The sequence below is a fragment of the Coregonus lavaretus genome (genome assembly GCF_964263955.1).
Source record: "Coregonus lavaretus genome assembly, chromosome: 3".
Lineage (NCBI taxonomy): Eukaryota > Metazoa > Chordata > Actinopteri > Salmoniformes > Salmonidae > Coregonus > Coregonus lavaretus.
Window position 1 is genome coordinate 30,752,688 of NC_139990.1, and position 14,532 is coordinate 30,767,219.

General features: G+C 41.9%; 1 protein-coding gene across 2 annotated transcripts; it reads right to left on the bottom strand.

The window, feature by feature from the left end:
• Positions 1–3,791: 3,791 nt before the first annotated feature.
• LOC311106505 (exosome complex component RRP42-like) lies at positions 3,792–14,506 on the bottom strand. Of its 2 annotated transcripts, XM_084148853.1 has the most exons (8): positions 14,395–14,493; positions 14,076–14,177; positions 13,843–13,937; positions 13,561–13,726; positions 8,685–8,755; positions 8,412–8,535; positions 8,079–8,234; positions 3,792–4,153 (listed from the first exon to the last, which is right to left on the bottom strand). In XM_084148853.1, the coding sequence occupies exons 1-8, from the start codon at positions 14,449–14,451 to the stop codon at positions 4,049–4,051; spliced, it is 876 nt and encodes a 291-aa protein (XP_084004979.1). In that variant the 5' UTR covers positions 14,452–14,493; the 3' UTR covers positions 3,792–4,048. The 2 variants fall into 2 exon arrangements, with proteins under 2 accessions (XP_084004979.1, XP_084004980.1); XM_084148854.1 differs by lacking the exon at positions 8,079–8,234 and having other exon boundaries at positions 14,395–14,506.
• Between the last annotated feature and the right edge of the window lie 26 nt (positions 14,507–14,532).

Sequence of the window (14,532 nt, forward strand, 5' to 3'; positions counted from 1 at the left end):
CAAAGAACACCATACCTACTGTGAAGCATGGGGGTGGAAACATCATGCTTTGGGGCTGTTTTTCTGCAAAGGGACCAGGACGACTGATCCGTGTAAAGGAAAGAATGAATGGGGCCATGTGTCGTGAGATTTTGAGTGAAAACCTCCTTCCATCAGCAAGGGCATTGAAGATGAAACGTGGCTGGGTCTTTCAGCATGACAATGATCCCAAACACACCGCCCGGGCAATGAAGGAGTGGCTTCGTAAGAAGCATTTCAAGGTCCTGGAGTGGCCTAGCCAGTCTCCAGATCTCATCCCCATAGAAAATCTTTGGAGGGAGTTGAAAGTCCGTGTTGCCCAGCGACAGCCCCAAAACATCACTGCTCTAGAGGAGATCTGCATGGAGGAATGGGCCAAAATATCAGCAACAGTGTGTGAAAACCTTGTGAAGACTTACAGAAAACGTTTGACCTGTGTCATTGCCAACAAAGGGTATATAACAAAGTATTGAGAAACTTTTGTTATTGACCAAATACTTATTTTCCACCATAATTTGCAAATAAATTCATTAAAAATCCTACAATGTGATTTTCTGGAAAAAAAAATCTCATTTTGTCTGTCATAGTTGACGTGTACCTATGATGCAAATTACAGGCCTCTCTCATCTTTTTAAGTGGGAGAACTTGCACAATTGGTGGCTGACTAAATACTATTTTTCCCCACTGTATATACAGTGAGGGAAAAAAGTATTTGATCCCCTGCTGATTTTGGACGTTTGCCCACTGACAAAGACATGATCAGTCTATAATAAAAAATTAAAAAATTGTGGGCAGAACTGAAAAAGCGTGTGTGAGCAAGGAGGCCTACAAACCTGACTCAGTTACACCAGCTCTGTCAGGAGAAATGGGCCAAAATTCACCCAACTTATTGTGGGAAACTTGTGGAAGGCTACCCAAAACATTTGACCCAAGTTAAACAATTTAAAGGCAATGCTACCAAATACTAATTGAGTGTATGTAAACTTCTGACCCACTGAGAATGTGATGAAAGAAATAAAAGCTGAAATAAATCACTCTCTACTATTATTCTGACATTTCACATTCTTAAAATAGAGTGGTGATCCTAACTGACCTAAGACAGGGAATTTCTACTAGGATTAAATGTCAGGAATTGTGAAAAACCGAGGTTAAATGTATTTGGCAAAGATGTAAACTACTGATTTCAACTGTATGTATGTACAGTGGGGAGAACAAGTATTTGATACACTACCGATTTTGCAGGTTTTCCTACTTACAAAGCATGTAGAGGTCTGTAATTTTTATAGGTTCACTTCAACTGTGAGTGACGGAAGTCTCAAAGAAAACCATTAGTAACACACTACGCCGTCATGGATTAAAATCCTGCAGCGCACGCAAGGTCCCCCTGCTCAAGCCAGCGCATGTCCAGGCCCGTCTGAAGTTTGCCAATGACCATCTGGATGATCCAGAGGAGGAATGGGAGAAGGTCATGTGGTCTGATGAGACAAAAATAGAGCTTTTTGGTCTAAACTCCACTCGCCGTGTTTGGAGGAAGAAGAAGGATGAGTACAACCCCAAGAACACCATCCCAACCGTGAAGCATGGAGGTGGAAACATCATTCTTTGGGGATGCTTTTCTGCAAAGGGGACAGGACGACTGCACCGTATTGAGGGGAGGATGGATGGGGGCATGTATCGCGAGATCTTGGCCAACAACCTCCTTCCCTCAGTAAGAGCATTGAAGATGGGTCGTGGCTGGGTCTTCCAGCATGACAATGACCCGAAACACACAGCCAGGGCAACTAAGGAGTGGCTCCGTAAGAAGCATCTCAAGGTCCTGGAGTGGCCTAGCCAGTCTCCAGACCTGAACCCTATAGAAAATCTTTGGAGGGAGCTGAAAGTCCGTATTGCCCAGCGACAGCCCCGAAACCTGAAGGATCTGGAGAAGGTCTGTATGGAGGAGTGGGCCAAAATCCCTGCTGCAGTGTGTGCAAACCTCGTCAAGACCTACAGGAAACTTATGATCTCTGTAATTGCAAACAAAGGTTTCTGTACCAAATATTAAGTTCTGCTTTTCTGATGTATCAAATACTTATGTCATGCAATAAAATGCAAATTAATTACATAAAAATCATACAATGTGATTTTCTGGATTTTTGTTTTAGATTCCGTCTCTCACAGTTGAAGTGTACCTATGATCAAAATTACAGACCTCTACATGCTTTGTAAGTAGGAAAACCTGCAAAATCGGCAGTGTATCAAATACTTGTTCTCCCCACTGTATGTGTACATGTATGTATATGTATATATACATATATTTGCGAGAAAAAAAAAACATATGGGGGATTGGAAGACAATTATATTGATGGAAGTTACAATCTATCTGCAATTTTTAAGCTGATCTACCCCCTAAAAAAAGTAATATTATAGAAAAAGTATACCATCTGGAAACTGTGCTGTCAGAGCGCCTTTAGAAAATAGATACTGTTATTTATGTCCAAATGGTCCTGAACAATGCCAGTATGTGTGAATCTCACCTGACTGCAAAGCTTGTTGCTCCTTCATAATATTTAGATCCTGAACAATGTCATTGATCTGCTTCTGCAGCTCCTCTATTGCTGCAGCTTTGCCTTCATCTGGGGCCCAGCAGCACCACAGATCAAAAACAGGTGGAAAACAGGATCGACTCAATTAAAGATGACACAAAGTTTGAGCACTAGGCTCCTGCTCCAGTAAGGTGGCAATGCCAGATGTGTTGAAATTATTGATATTTGTTTTGCAGTTAATCTTCTGGAAAATGAGAGCTGTGTGTAACAAAAATGTAATATCTCTAAAATTCTAAATGATTTATTGATTAAAAACAATTTAAACAATGGACATAAATATAATATTCTGGCAATTATATAGTGTAAGGCACCCACCTTTTCTAAGCCTGCTGGAATGAGCAGTTCACCAGGAGGACTATTCCAAAAACCAAACAGGTTCTTCTGAACTCCATGGCTAGATCTGTTGTTGAATGACTACTTCAATGTGGAGCCTGGCAATTTCTCCTCTCCCTCTTCCACAAAATAAAAATACATGTGTAATTGAAAACTGCTGCCTGGACCTGGAGCTGTCCAACCTCAGGACCTGATACTCTCCCAGTCCGAGACATCGCATGCACAGACATCCTTGTCTGATGTCTGGACATCCCAGTGGTCCCACCCTGTACTTTGAAAGAGAACAATACTCACTTTATGATCAACTCAATTATTTGTCTCTAGTATGATTGCAATGCAACTTCATTTCTTTACTCAGGATCTTGGTCAGGTTTTTAAATGGTGAAATAGTAAACAGACGAGTTTCGTTTGGACCCGTCTCCTCTCAGGCAGAGCAGAGCAGATGCCCGAGGCCAGGGTTCTTAGGCAGTGGAAATGGTCCAGTCTCACATCTGCTCTTTCGGCTGTGCACTTTCTGCTCCTCTGATGACACGAACACATGGCAAGGACAATAGGACATTTTAGTCATTTAGCAGACACTCTTATCCAGAGCGACTTACAGTTAGTGAGTGCAAACATTTTCCATACTGGCACCCCGTGGGAATCGAACCCACAACCCTGGCGTTGCAAGCGCCATGCTCTACCAACTGAGCTACAGGAGGAAACAGTGACTATTGCCATCAGAGTTGTAGCTACTCAATTACAGAAAAATATATTCAATTTTTAGAGATATACAGTATAAGCACTTCTTTGATATTAACTTCACTTAATGCTGAACATTCATGAAATCCTGGCCAACCTGGAAGACCCAAAGGTAAGAGGCTTTAGTTTTTATTGGAGCCATTTGAATGCCAAGAACACAATGTTCCAAATACTCATACATGTAATTTCTATTGGTGATTCAGAATTTCCCTGCTTTGAAGTGTAAGAAAGACAGTCACATTGCATAAGCCTTCAAAATAATATATAAAAAAATACCTTTCATACATTTCTCCTAAAACAGACAAGGAAAAACAGACTGTACATATAAAAAAAGCTTTATTAGAATAGTAAACATTTACAAACATGTGATGCTAACCAAGAAAGCCCACTTTCTGTCTCTTCTTTCCCAGACTCTCCTCCTTCTGCAGAAGCTCCATGAGGGGGGCGTGGAGGGCTTTCCCTACCCTTTTCCCTGTCTGTAGAGATGTACACAACAGAGCATCAAAATATGTTTTTGTGTGTGTGAGATATGAGTTTTCCAGTATACAGCACCTGGATACACAGTGCATTCAGAAAGCATTCAGACCCCTTGACCGTTTCCACATTTTGTTACATTACAGCCTTATTCTAAAATTGATGAAATTGTTTTTTTTCTTCATCAATCTACACACAATACCCCATAATGACAAAGCAAAAAATATATACACTACCGGTCAAAAGTTTCAGAACACCTTTACTATTCTAATAAAGCTTTTTGTATTTGTACAGTCTGTTTTTCCTTGTCTGTTTTAGGAGAAAAGTATGAAAGGTATTTTTTTTTTTCATTTAAAGGCTTATGCAATGTGTCAGTCTTCCTTACACTAATCATGTAGTAACCAAAAAAAGTGTTACACAAATCAAAACATATTTTAGATTTGAGATTCTTCAAGTAGCCACCCTTTGCCTTGATGACAGTGTAGTGTCTGAGGGTCTGTGATTGTGCTGACATTTGCAGAAGAGTGTGTTAGAGGAAACTTGGCTCTGCTTGCTGAAACATCTGGAAAGCATTACTAAATTCCTGGAAAAGAGGATATGGTATGAAATGTTAAAAGCCAGGGATTGGTGTATTAAAATCACGCCATACTATGTCACATAGGATATAAATGCCAGGTCTTGAACAAGGGAGATAGGAATAGCAAATCAGATTGGGTCCGGCTGTTCTTCAGATATCTGCAGGTATCTGTAAATCTGACGCTGAAACTCTTTGTTATAATAAACCTTTATAAACAGAGTACAGTGTCAGCGGACTTATCATCATCACGGCATTATCAGCAACGTTTGTTTTGGACACCACAACAGCTTTGCACACTCTTGGCATTCTCTCAACCAGCTTCACCTGGAATGCTTTCCCAACAGTCTTGAAGGAGTTCCCACATATGCTGAACACTTGTTGGCTGCTTTTCCTTCACTATGCGGTCCGACTCATCCCAAACCATCTCAATTTGGTTGAGGTCGGGTGATTGTGGAGGCCAGGTCATCTGATGCAGCACACAGTCACTCTCCTTGGTAAAATAGCCCTTACACAGCCTGGAGGTGTGTTGGGTCATTGTCCTGTTGAAAAACAAATGATAGTCCCACTAAGCCCAAACCAGATGTGATGGCGTATCGCTGCAGAATGCTGTGGTAGCCATGCTGGTTAAGTGTGCCTTGAATTTTAAATAAATCACAGACAGTGTCACCAGCAAAGCATCCCCACAACATAACACCTCCTTCTCCATGCTTTACTGTAGGAAATACACATGCAGAGATCATCCGTTCACCCACACCAAGTCTCACAAAGACAAGGCGGTTGGAACCAAAAATCTCAAATTTGGACCCCAGAACAAAGGACAAATTTAAACCTGTCTAATGTCCATTGCTCGTGTTTCTTGGCCCAAGCAAGTCTTCTTATTATTGGTGTCCTTTAGTAGTGGTTTCTTTGCAGCACTTCGACCATGAAGGCCTGATTCACACAGTCTCCTCTGAACAGTTGATGTTAAGATGTGTTTGTGACTTGAACTCTGTGAAGCATTTATTTTGGCTGCAATTTCTGAGGCTGGTAACTCTAATGAACTTATCCTCAGCAGCAGAGGTAACTCTGTGTATTCCATTCCTGTGGCGGTCCTCAGAAAGCCAGTTTCATCATAGCGCTTGATAGTTTTTGCGACTGCACTTGAAGAAACTTTCAAAGTTCTTGAAATGTTCGGTATTGACTGACCTTCAGGTCTTAAAAGTAATGATGGATTGTCGTTTCTCTTTGCTTATTTGAACTGTTCTTGCCATAATATGGACTTGGTCTTTTATAAAATAGGGCTATCTTCTGTATACCCCCCTATCTTGTCAAAACACAACGGATTGGCTCAAACGCATTAAAAAGGAAAGAAATTCCACAAATGAACTTTTAACAAGGCACACTTGTTAATTTAAATGCATTCCATGTGACTACCTCATGAAGCTGGTTGAGAAAATGCCAAGCGTGTGCAAAGCTGACATCAAGGCAAAGGGTGGCTATTTGAAGAATATCAAATATATTTTGATTTGTTTAACACTTGTTGGGTTACTACATGATTCCATATGTGTTATTTCATAGTTTTGATGTCTTCACTATTATTCTACAATGTAGAAAATAGTAAAAATTAAGAAAAACACTTGAAAGAGTAGGTGTTCTAAAAATGTTGACCGGTAGTGTGTGTGTGTGTGTGTGTGTATATATATATATATATATATATGTTTTGCAAATGTATAAAATATATATATATATATATATCATATTTACAGAAGTATTCAGACCCTTTACACAGTATTTTGTTGAAGCACCTTTGGCAGCAATTACAGCCTGAAGTCTTCTTGGGTATGACGCTACAAGCTTGGCACACCTGTATTTGGGGAGTTTCTCCCATTCTTCTCTGCAGATCCTCTCAAGCTCTGTCAGGTTGGATGGGGAATGTCACTGCATAGCTATTTTCAGGTCTCTCCAGAGATCTTCGATCAGGTTCAAGTCCGGGCTCTGGCTGGGCCACTCAAGGACATTCAGAGACTTGTCCCGAAGCCACTCCTGCATTGTCTTGGCTGTGTGCTTAGGGTCGTTGTCCTGTTGGAATGTGAACCTTCGCTCCAGTCTGAGGTCTTGAGTGCTCTGGAGCAGGTTTTCATCAAGGATCTCTCTGTACTTTGCTCTGTTTATTTTTCCCTCGATCCTGACTAGTCTCCCACTCCCTGCCGCTGAAAAACATCCCCATAGCATGATGCTGCCACCCTCATTCTTCACCGTAGGGATGGTGCCAGGTTTCCTCCAGACGTGACATTTGGTATTCAGGCCAAAGACTTCAATCTTGGTTTCATCAGAATCTTGTTTCTCATGGTCTGAGAGTCCTTTAGGTGGCTTTTGGCAAACTCCAAGCGGGCTGTCATGTGCCTTTTACTGAGAAGTGGCTTCCATCTGGCCACTCTACCATAAAGACCTGATTGGTGGAGTGCTGCAGAGATGGTTGTCCTTCTGGAAGGTTCTCCCATCTCCACAGAGGAACTCTGGAGCTCTGTCAGAGTGACCATTGGGTTCTTGGTCACCTCCCTGACCAAGGCCCTTCCCCCCCGATTGCTCAGTTTGGCCAGGGTGGCCCGCTCTAGGAAGAGTCTTGGTGGTTCCAAACTTCTTCCATTTAAGAATGAGGGAGGCCATTGTTTTTTGGGGGACCTTCAATGCTGCAGAAATGTTTTGGTACCCTTCCCCAGATCTGTGCCTCGACACAATCCTGTCTCAGAGCTCTACGGACAATTCCTTCGACTTCATGGCTTGGTTTTTGCTCTGACATGCACTGTTAACTGTGGGACCTTATATAGACAGTGTGTGCCTTTCCAAATCATGTCCAATGAATTGAATTTACCACAGGTGGACTCCAATCAAGTTGTAGAAACATCTGAAGGATGATCAATGGAAACAGGATGAAGCGGAGTACAATTTCGAGTCTCATAGCAAAGGGTCTGAATACTTATGTAAATAAGGTATTTCTGTTTTTTTTTTATTGTTAATACATTTGCAAGAACTTCTAAAAAACAGTTCTCTCTGTCATTATGGGGTATTGTGTGTAGATTGATGAGAATTTTTTCCCCAATCCATTTTAGAATAAGGCTGTAACGTAACAAAATATAGAAAAAGGGAAGAGGTCTGAATACTTTTCGAATGCACTGTCCATTGCAATGCATTTACATAAACAAAATAAACATTCACTCACACTTCATGAATTTCCTCTGTACAAATGTGAAAACAACTTTGTGATGTGCTGATAAGGTTCAACTTTGATACAACTGAACATTCTATGCTAATACGTTTGTTGGGGTGAGAGATCAGATGGTATGAAGAAGAGCGCAGGCGTCCTATTTCACCTCTGTCATCTCAAATATGCTCTCTGGGTCCAGGCTGCCTCCCCCCACCTTCCTGACACAGGTGACCGTCCCCTTGTGTGTGACAGAGATGATCAGGCTGGCCACTGAACATGCCTTCTCCTGCAGCGTGGCGTCCACCACGTGCCTATGGCCCACCTGGGGTGAGACGAAGACACACACAAATAATGTGTGAATAACCATAATTTGTGGACAAAACCATCCAACTTACTATCCTTTGTCTAAACTACACTAATTTACTCAGGTAAATTATGTGATTTGTTATGCTAATAATACCGTCTCAGCAGGTGTTGCCATGTCAATGACCGAACCCACCTTGCACAAGGTCACGATGCAGGGAACGTTCTCCACATTGAGTCGTATGCAGTCATAGGGGTCGTCTGACAGCTCTATTTCCTTCCCTCCTTCCTCGTCCTCAGAGATGTGCACTTTGGGAATTCTGTTGGGAGAGAGGGAAGGTGAAGAAATTGTTTGACTCAGGACTGGATGTTCTATTGTTTGAGCTCTGTAGGACAGACTTTATGAAATCACAGCATCTATTTATTGCAATTTAATTAGCAAAGTGGTAACTGGAACTTAGCACCTTACTTTGTATTGAAGAGAGCCGCTTTAATGGCAACAGAGATGGCATCAAAAAGATTTCCATCACACTGCAGGAGCTGAGAAACAAAACAAAAAGTGATGACGTCTTCACACATATATAACAGAGACCAATTACACTTTGCAAGGGGACCTGTCCATCCCTACCTTCAGGCTTTGCTCAAACCCTTGATGGGAATTTTTTTGTAAACTATGGGATAAACAAAGTTAAAATCACAGACGTGACGAACAGATAGTCGGGATTCTCTGTTGCTAGGCAAGAACTTGAATGGTTCCTTTCACTGGGCTTGGGTGTGTGTGTGAAGTGGGGATCTGACCTAGGGTCGAATTGCTCGCTCTTACCACTCCATGGCTGTCCTACCTTATCAGAGACTGAAACCAGACTGTTGCCTAATGCATTTCTCCTCAAACAAAGTAGAAAGAGCAGCACCAGAGTTGAACAGAGTTTAGACTAATCATGAGTAATTACAGCATGACGGGAGGGAAGAGAGGAGTTGGGTTTGGGTACGTTTGAGAGATTGAGTGTGGACCTGCCATGTCCAACAATCAATCTTCAGGTCAAGCCAGGGTGAGCCGGGGTTGAACAGAGTTGAAACTGAACATGATTGTTTTTGCATGACAAGGGCGTGATTGATTGTAATAATATTGTTCCTAAACTGAATGAAAGTCAAATGTAGCCCTATCATAGACTAAGGAAGTGGGCGGAGCGGTAGAGAGAGGGAAACTGAAGTTAATGGTGGGGGAACCTAAGAGGGAGGGGCTTTGAGCTAGGATGGATGTGAATGTGACTATATAGACGGAGAGCGGAGAGGGAGACGGGAGGTGCTCTGCAGATCATCTCGACTTACGTTACTCTGTGTAATAAAGTCTATCTTGATTCTACAAAAACTCTGGAAGAACTCAGATTTTTAATAAATATAGTGATAATTTTCCACAACACCCTACATCCCAACTCGAGCACTCCTGCCACCTCTGGTCTCTTGGTTTCCGCTCAGCCAAAGCTCTTCTCTTTCCTGGAACAACCACCCCCCCACTTCTTTGAAGAGTATCTTAAATAACTTCCACAGCACTTGTTGTTTCCTACTAGCACTGACTTTGCTGATAAATACTTTGTTGAGGGAATATGTACTTGCCACGATGGTGATATGTTGTTGTCTCACTCACCTAGCCATCTTAACAAGAATGCACTAATTCTAAGTCGCTCTGGATAAGAACTTCTGCTAAATGACTAAAATGTAAATGTTTTCACTGATACACTCCTTTTCAATATCCTGAACACTTCATTATGATCACTTTGCCTTGTTTGCCAAACTGTCAGTAGATTAGACTCTAATCTTCTCTGGTTATTTTTTCCTGTATGCTGCCACAGTATCTGCAGTGGTTTGACATTCTGATTGGCTAGGCAAAGGTCACTCTTTTCCATGATTGGCTTTGAGGTATAGGTCTTAACGGCCCAAGTGACCTGAAATTCCGAGATCCGGGTCCGGGTCCTACTTTGACTTTTTTCTCGGACCTGGGTCGGGTCTGATATAATTGCCACGGGTCTCGGGTATGTCCAATAACATGTATTTATTTACAGACTGGACTTGATGGACCCATCCTTTGTTTAAATTAATGAGTGAGGTGATGAGAACTGCGCAAGCTTGTTATCTGTGTCAGCCAATTGCAAGTCAATAAAATGTATAGCTGAAACTGGTTCCGGCTACACACCTCACATGCACCTGCTGTGAGGAGAGAGCGCGCGCGAGTGAAAGGAGCCTTGGCCTAGGCTACTGTTGTTTGTTAAGATAGAGGCCTTTTTCATTGAAGTAAAATGAAAGTTACAGAACGAGAATAATGAAAAGAAGCCGACAAGGGGAATGTCCTCCGTTTTATTGTAGTGGACAAAGATGAAAAGAACATTGGCGCGGCCAAATGGACTGTGTGCAACTCGCTAGTCAGGTTTGTTCCAATTTTCATTTTTTAAATAATTATTATGATTGTATATCAGTATAATTATTGTAGGCCTATTTAAGAATCTAAACCAGTTCTTTAAATATGATAAAAGTGTCGTTTTCGTTTGCCAAAATTTTTATTTTGTGCTCCGTATTTAGTTTAAGATATGTTAAAGTAGGCCAGTGGCTTGTTTTCATGGATGCCAAAGGAAGCTAGGCTTCCCCAAAAAAACTATTTTATCTTTCATCTCTCTCTGCGTTTACTAATTTTCCTTCAATTCGCAAGAGGCTGAATGTATCTCACAGAGAAAGCATCCGAGCAAGCAAAACAGCGCCCCCTAGACCATCTATCTATCAACATATACAATACCGGTCAAACGTTTTAGAACACCTACTCATTCAAGGGTTTTTCATTATTTTTACTATTTTCTACATTGTAGAATAATAGTGAAGACATAACTATGAAAAAACACATATGGAATCATGTGGTAACCAACAAAGTGTTAAACAAATCAAAATATATTTTGTATTTTAAATTCTTCAAATAGCCAGACTGGCCTCCAAATCACTAAGTCTGCCCCTGGCACCGGAGCTCCAATTGACTCCTACTGTTGAACTTGCAGTGAGGAAGAATGTTTTAAGCCTACCAGAGTTCCTCCTTTATTAATCTGCTAAATCAATGCTCTTTTGTGGTTGACTAGAAGGGGGAGTGTAATGCTTATCTTTATAAAAAATATATATTCTGTTCGAAAATTAACACATTTTCCTCCTGTATAGCAGTAGTAGCCTATCTGACAAGGATAAAGAATGCATGGTGGTGTTGGGAACATGGCGCGGGCATATCTCGATCGGTCTCGGCCTAAGCTTCTCTTCCTTCATTTAAAAAAAATCTATATCCTACAGTGGACTATAGGCCTCAATGCAAGCAATGCCCTAATGCATATAAAACCATAGGCTATGAAGTTTTGAATATGCTACACATCGAAACAAATTGTTTTTTTTGTCATTTGTTATAGGCAGTTAAGGACATGTACAGTGGGGGAAAAAAAGTATTTAGTCAGCCACCAATTGTGCATGTTCTCCCACTTAAAAAGATGAGGCCTGTAATTTTCATCATAGGTACACGTCAACTATGACAGACAAAATGATTTTTAAAAAATCCAGAAAATCACATTGTAGGATTTTTTATGAATTTATTTGCAAATTATGGTGGAAAATAAGTATTTGGTCAATAACAAAAGTTTCTCAATACTTTGTTATATACCCTTTGTTGGCTATGACACAGGTCAAACGTTTTCTATAAGTCTTCACAAGGTTTTCAAACACTGTTGCTGGTATTTTGGCCCATTCCTCCATGCAGATCTCCTCTAGAGCAGTGATGTTTTGGGGCTGTCGCTGGGCAACACGGACTTTCAACTCCCTCCAAAGATTTTCTATGGGGTTGAGATCTGGAGACTGGCTAGGCCACTCCAGGACCTTGAAATGCTTCTTACGAAGCCACTCCTTCGTTGCCCGGGCGGTGTGTTTGGGATCATTGTCATGCTGAAAGACCCAGCCACGTTTCATCTTCAATGCCCTTGCTGATGGAAGGAGGTTTTCACTCAAAATCTCACGATACATGGCCCCATTCATTCTTTCCTTTACACGGATCAGTCGTCCTGGTCCCTTTGCAGAAAAACAGCCCCAAAGCATGATGTTTCCACCCCCATGATTCACAGTAGGTATGGTGTTCTTTGGATGCAACTCAGCATTCTTTGTCCTCCAAACACGACGAGTTGAGTTTTTACCAAAAAGTTATATTTTGGTTTCATCTGACCATATGACATTCTCCCAATCCTCTTCTGGATCATCCAAATGCACTCTAGCAAACTTCAGACGGGCCTGGACATGTACTGGCTTAAGCAGTGGGACACGTCTCGCACTGCAGGATTTGAGTCCCTGGCGGCGTAGTGTGTTACTGATGGTAGGCTTTGTTACTTTGGTCCCAGCTCTCTGCAGGTCATTCACTAGGTCCCCCCGTGTGGTTCTGGGATTTTTGCTCACCGTTCTTGTGATCATTTTGACCCCACGGGGTGAGATCTTGCGTGGAGCCCCAGATCGAGGGAGATTATCAGTGGTCTTGTATGTCTTCCATTTCCTAATAATTGCTCCCACAGTTGATTTCTTCAAACCAAGCTGCTTACCTATTGCAGATTCAGTCTTCCCAGCCTGGTGCAGGTCTACAATTTTGTTTCTGGTGTCCTTTGACAGCTCTTTGGTCTTGGCCATAGTGGAGTTTGGAGTGTGACTGTTTGAGGTTGTGGACAGGTGTCTTTTATACTGATAACAAGTTCAAACAGGTGCCATTAATACAGGTAACGAGTGGAGGACAGAGGAGCCTCTTAAAGAAGAAGTTACAGGTCTGTGAGAGCCAGAAATCTTGCTTGTTTGTAGGTAACCAAATACTTATCTTCCACCATAATTTGCAAATAAATTCATTAAAAATCCTACAATGTGATTTTCTGGATTTTTTATTCTCAATTTGTCTGTCATAGTTGACGTGTACCTATGATGAAAATTACAGGCCTCTCTCATCTTTTTAAGTGGGAGAACTTGCACAATTGGTGGCTGACTAAATACTTTTTTCCCCCACTGTAACTGTGGATCATTTGGCCAATACCGTTATTTTATTGAGGGCGCTGGTAGCACCCGGTCGGAGGTTTCTTTCTCTCTCTTTCTACTCAGATCTGAACGGGTCTCTCGGATCCGAAATGGCATGGCTGTTTTACCACAGGCCTTTTCGGAACGGGTCAGACTGGCCTAGGTCCATTCGGAACAGGTTTTTTGATAATTAATTTATGCATATCGCGTCAGGTGGGAAAGCCACGGATCCATTTTGGAACCTGTGAAGACCTCTACTTTGAGGTTCAGTTGCTGTGTCAGTCACTCACCAGCACGTCCACATAGAGCACCCAGCAGTGTTCCCCTGGGCTGATGCAGAGGCTTTTCATGTCCACACTGTATCTGTTGTTGAACACTTTGTACAGGGTGTTGCTCAACTCCATGCCCAGCTCATCACCACCCCGACCCTCAAACTCTGGTGTGGCATTGGCAGAGCTAGGAAGGGGACAAGAAGAAGGCGAATCATCATAGATGACTTGTTACAACACTACCTCCAGTGTCCCTCATATTAGAATTATACTGTATTCCAACCGAAGCAACAATGCACTCACCAATCAACAAAAAACTCCACGTAGCCCTCATCTGGGACCATGGGCCTTGGCTTTCCTATTTCAGCTTTGACTCCCACTAGCACGTCTGTATGTCCCTGCAAGGGACAAGACACATACATTGACGGCAGGGATATGATACATGTATCTCACTGTCTGACATGTGAGATTATACCGTGTTAGCTTTTTGATGTGCAACATTGTTTTGCAAGGAGCATGCTTCTCATTGAAATTACCAGTGTCACTTTAGCTGAGCCATCTGTATTTGACACCATTTCTGTCTCAATCTCCATGTGTCTGTAGTCCTCGCATCCTCGTCCATCAACCCGTAAGTCATCCTGGTGAAAAGAGGACCACAGAACATAAGAACAATATCGTGTCACATTCAATACTGACAGTTGCATTAACATTAGCTTGTTAGCTAGTTAGCTAGCTATGTCAAGAGGATGCCTTTCGCTTTGGTAAAGAAAGACAGCTAACCAGAAAACAATGAATTCACGCAAAAAGGTCAACTAAACAAGAGCATGTAGCAACATCTTTCAGAATACCACCTACCCGTACACCATGCAAAATATACACCTTTTCGGCCTCACTGACTTGCACAGTAGCCATGCTGCATAAACACTGAAATACCGCGTGTGTTCTTCCGCTGTGTACGTCATCAATGAGCGGCAAAAAAAGACACAGATAAAA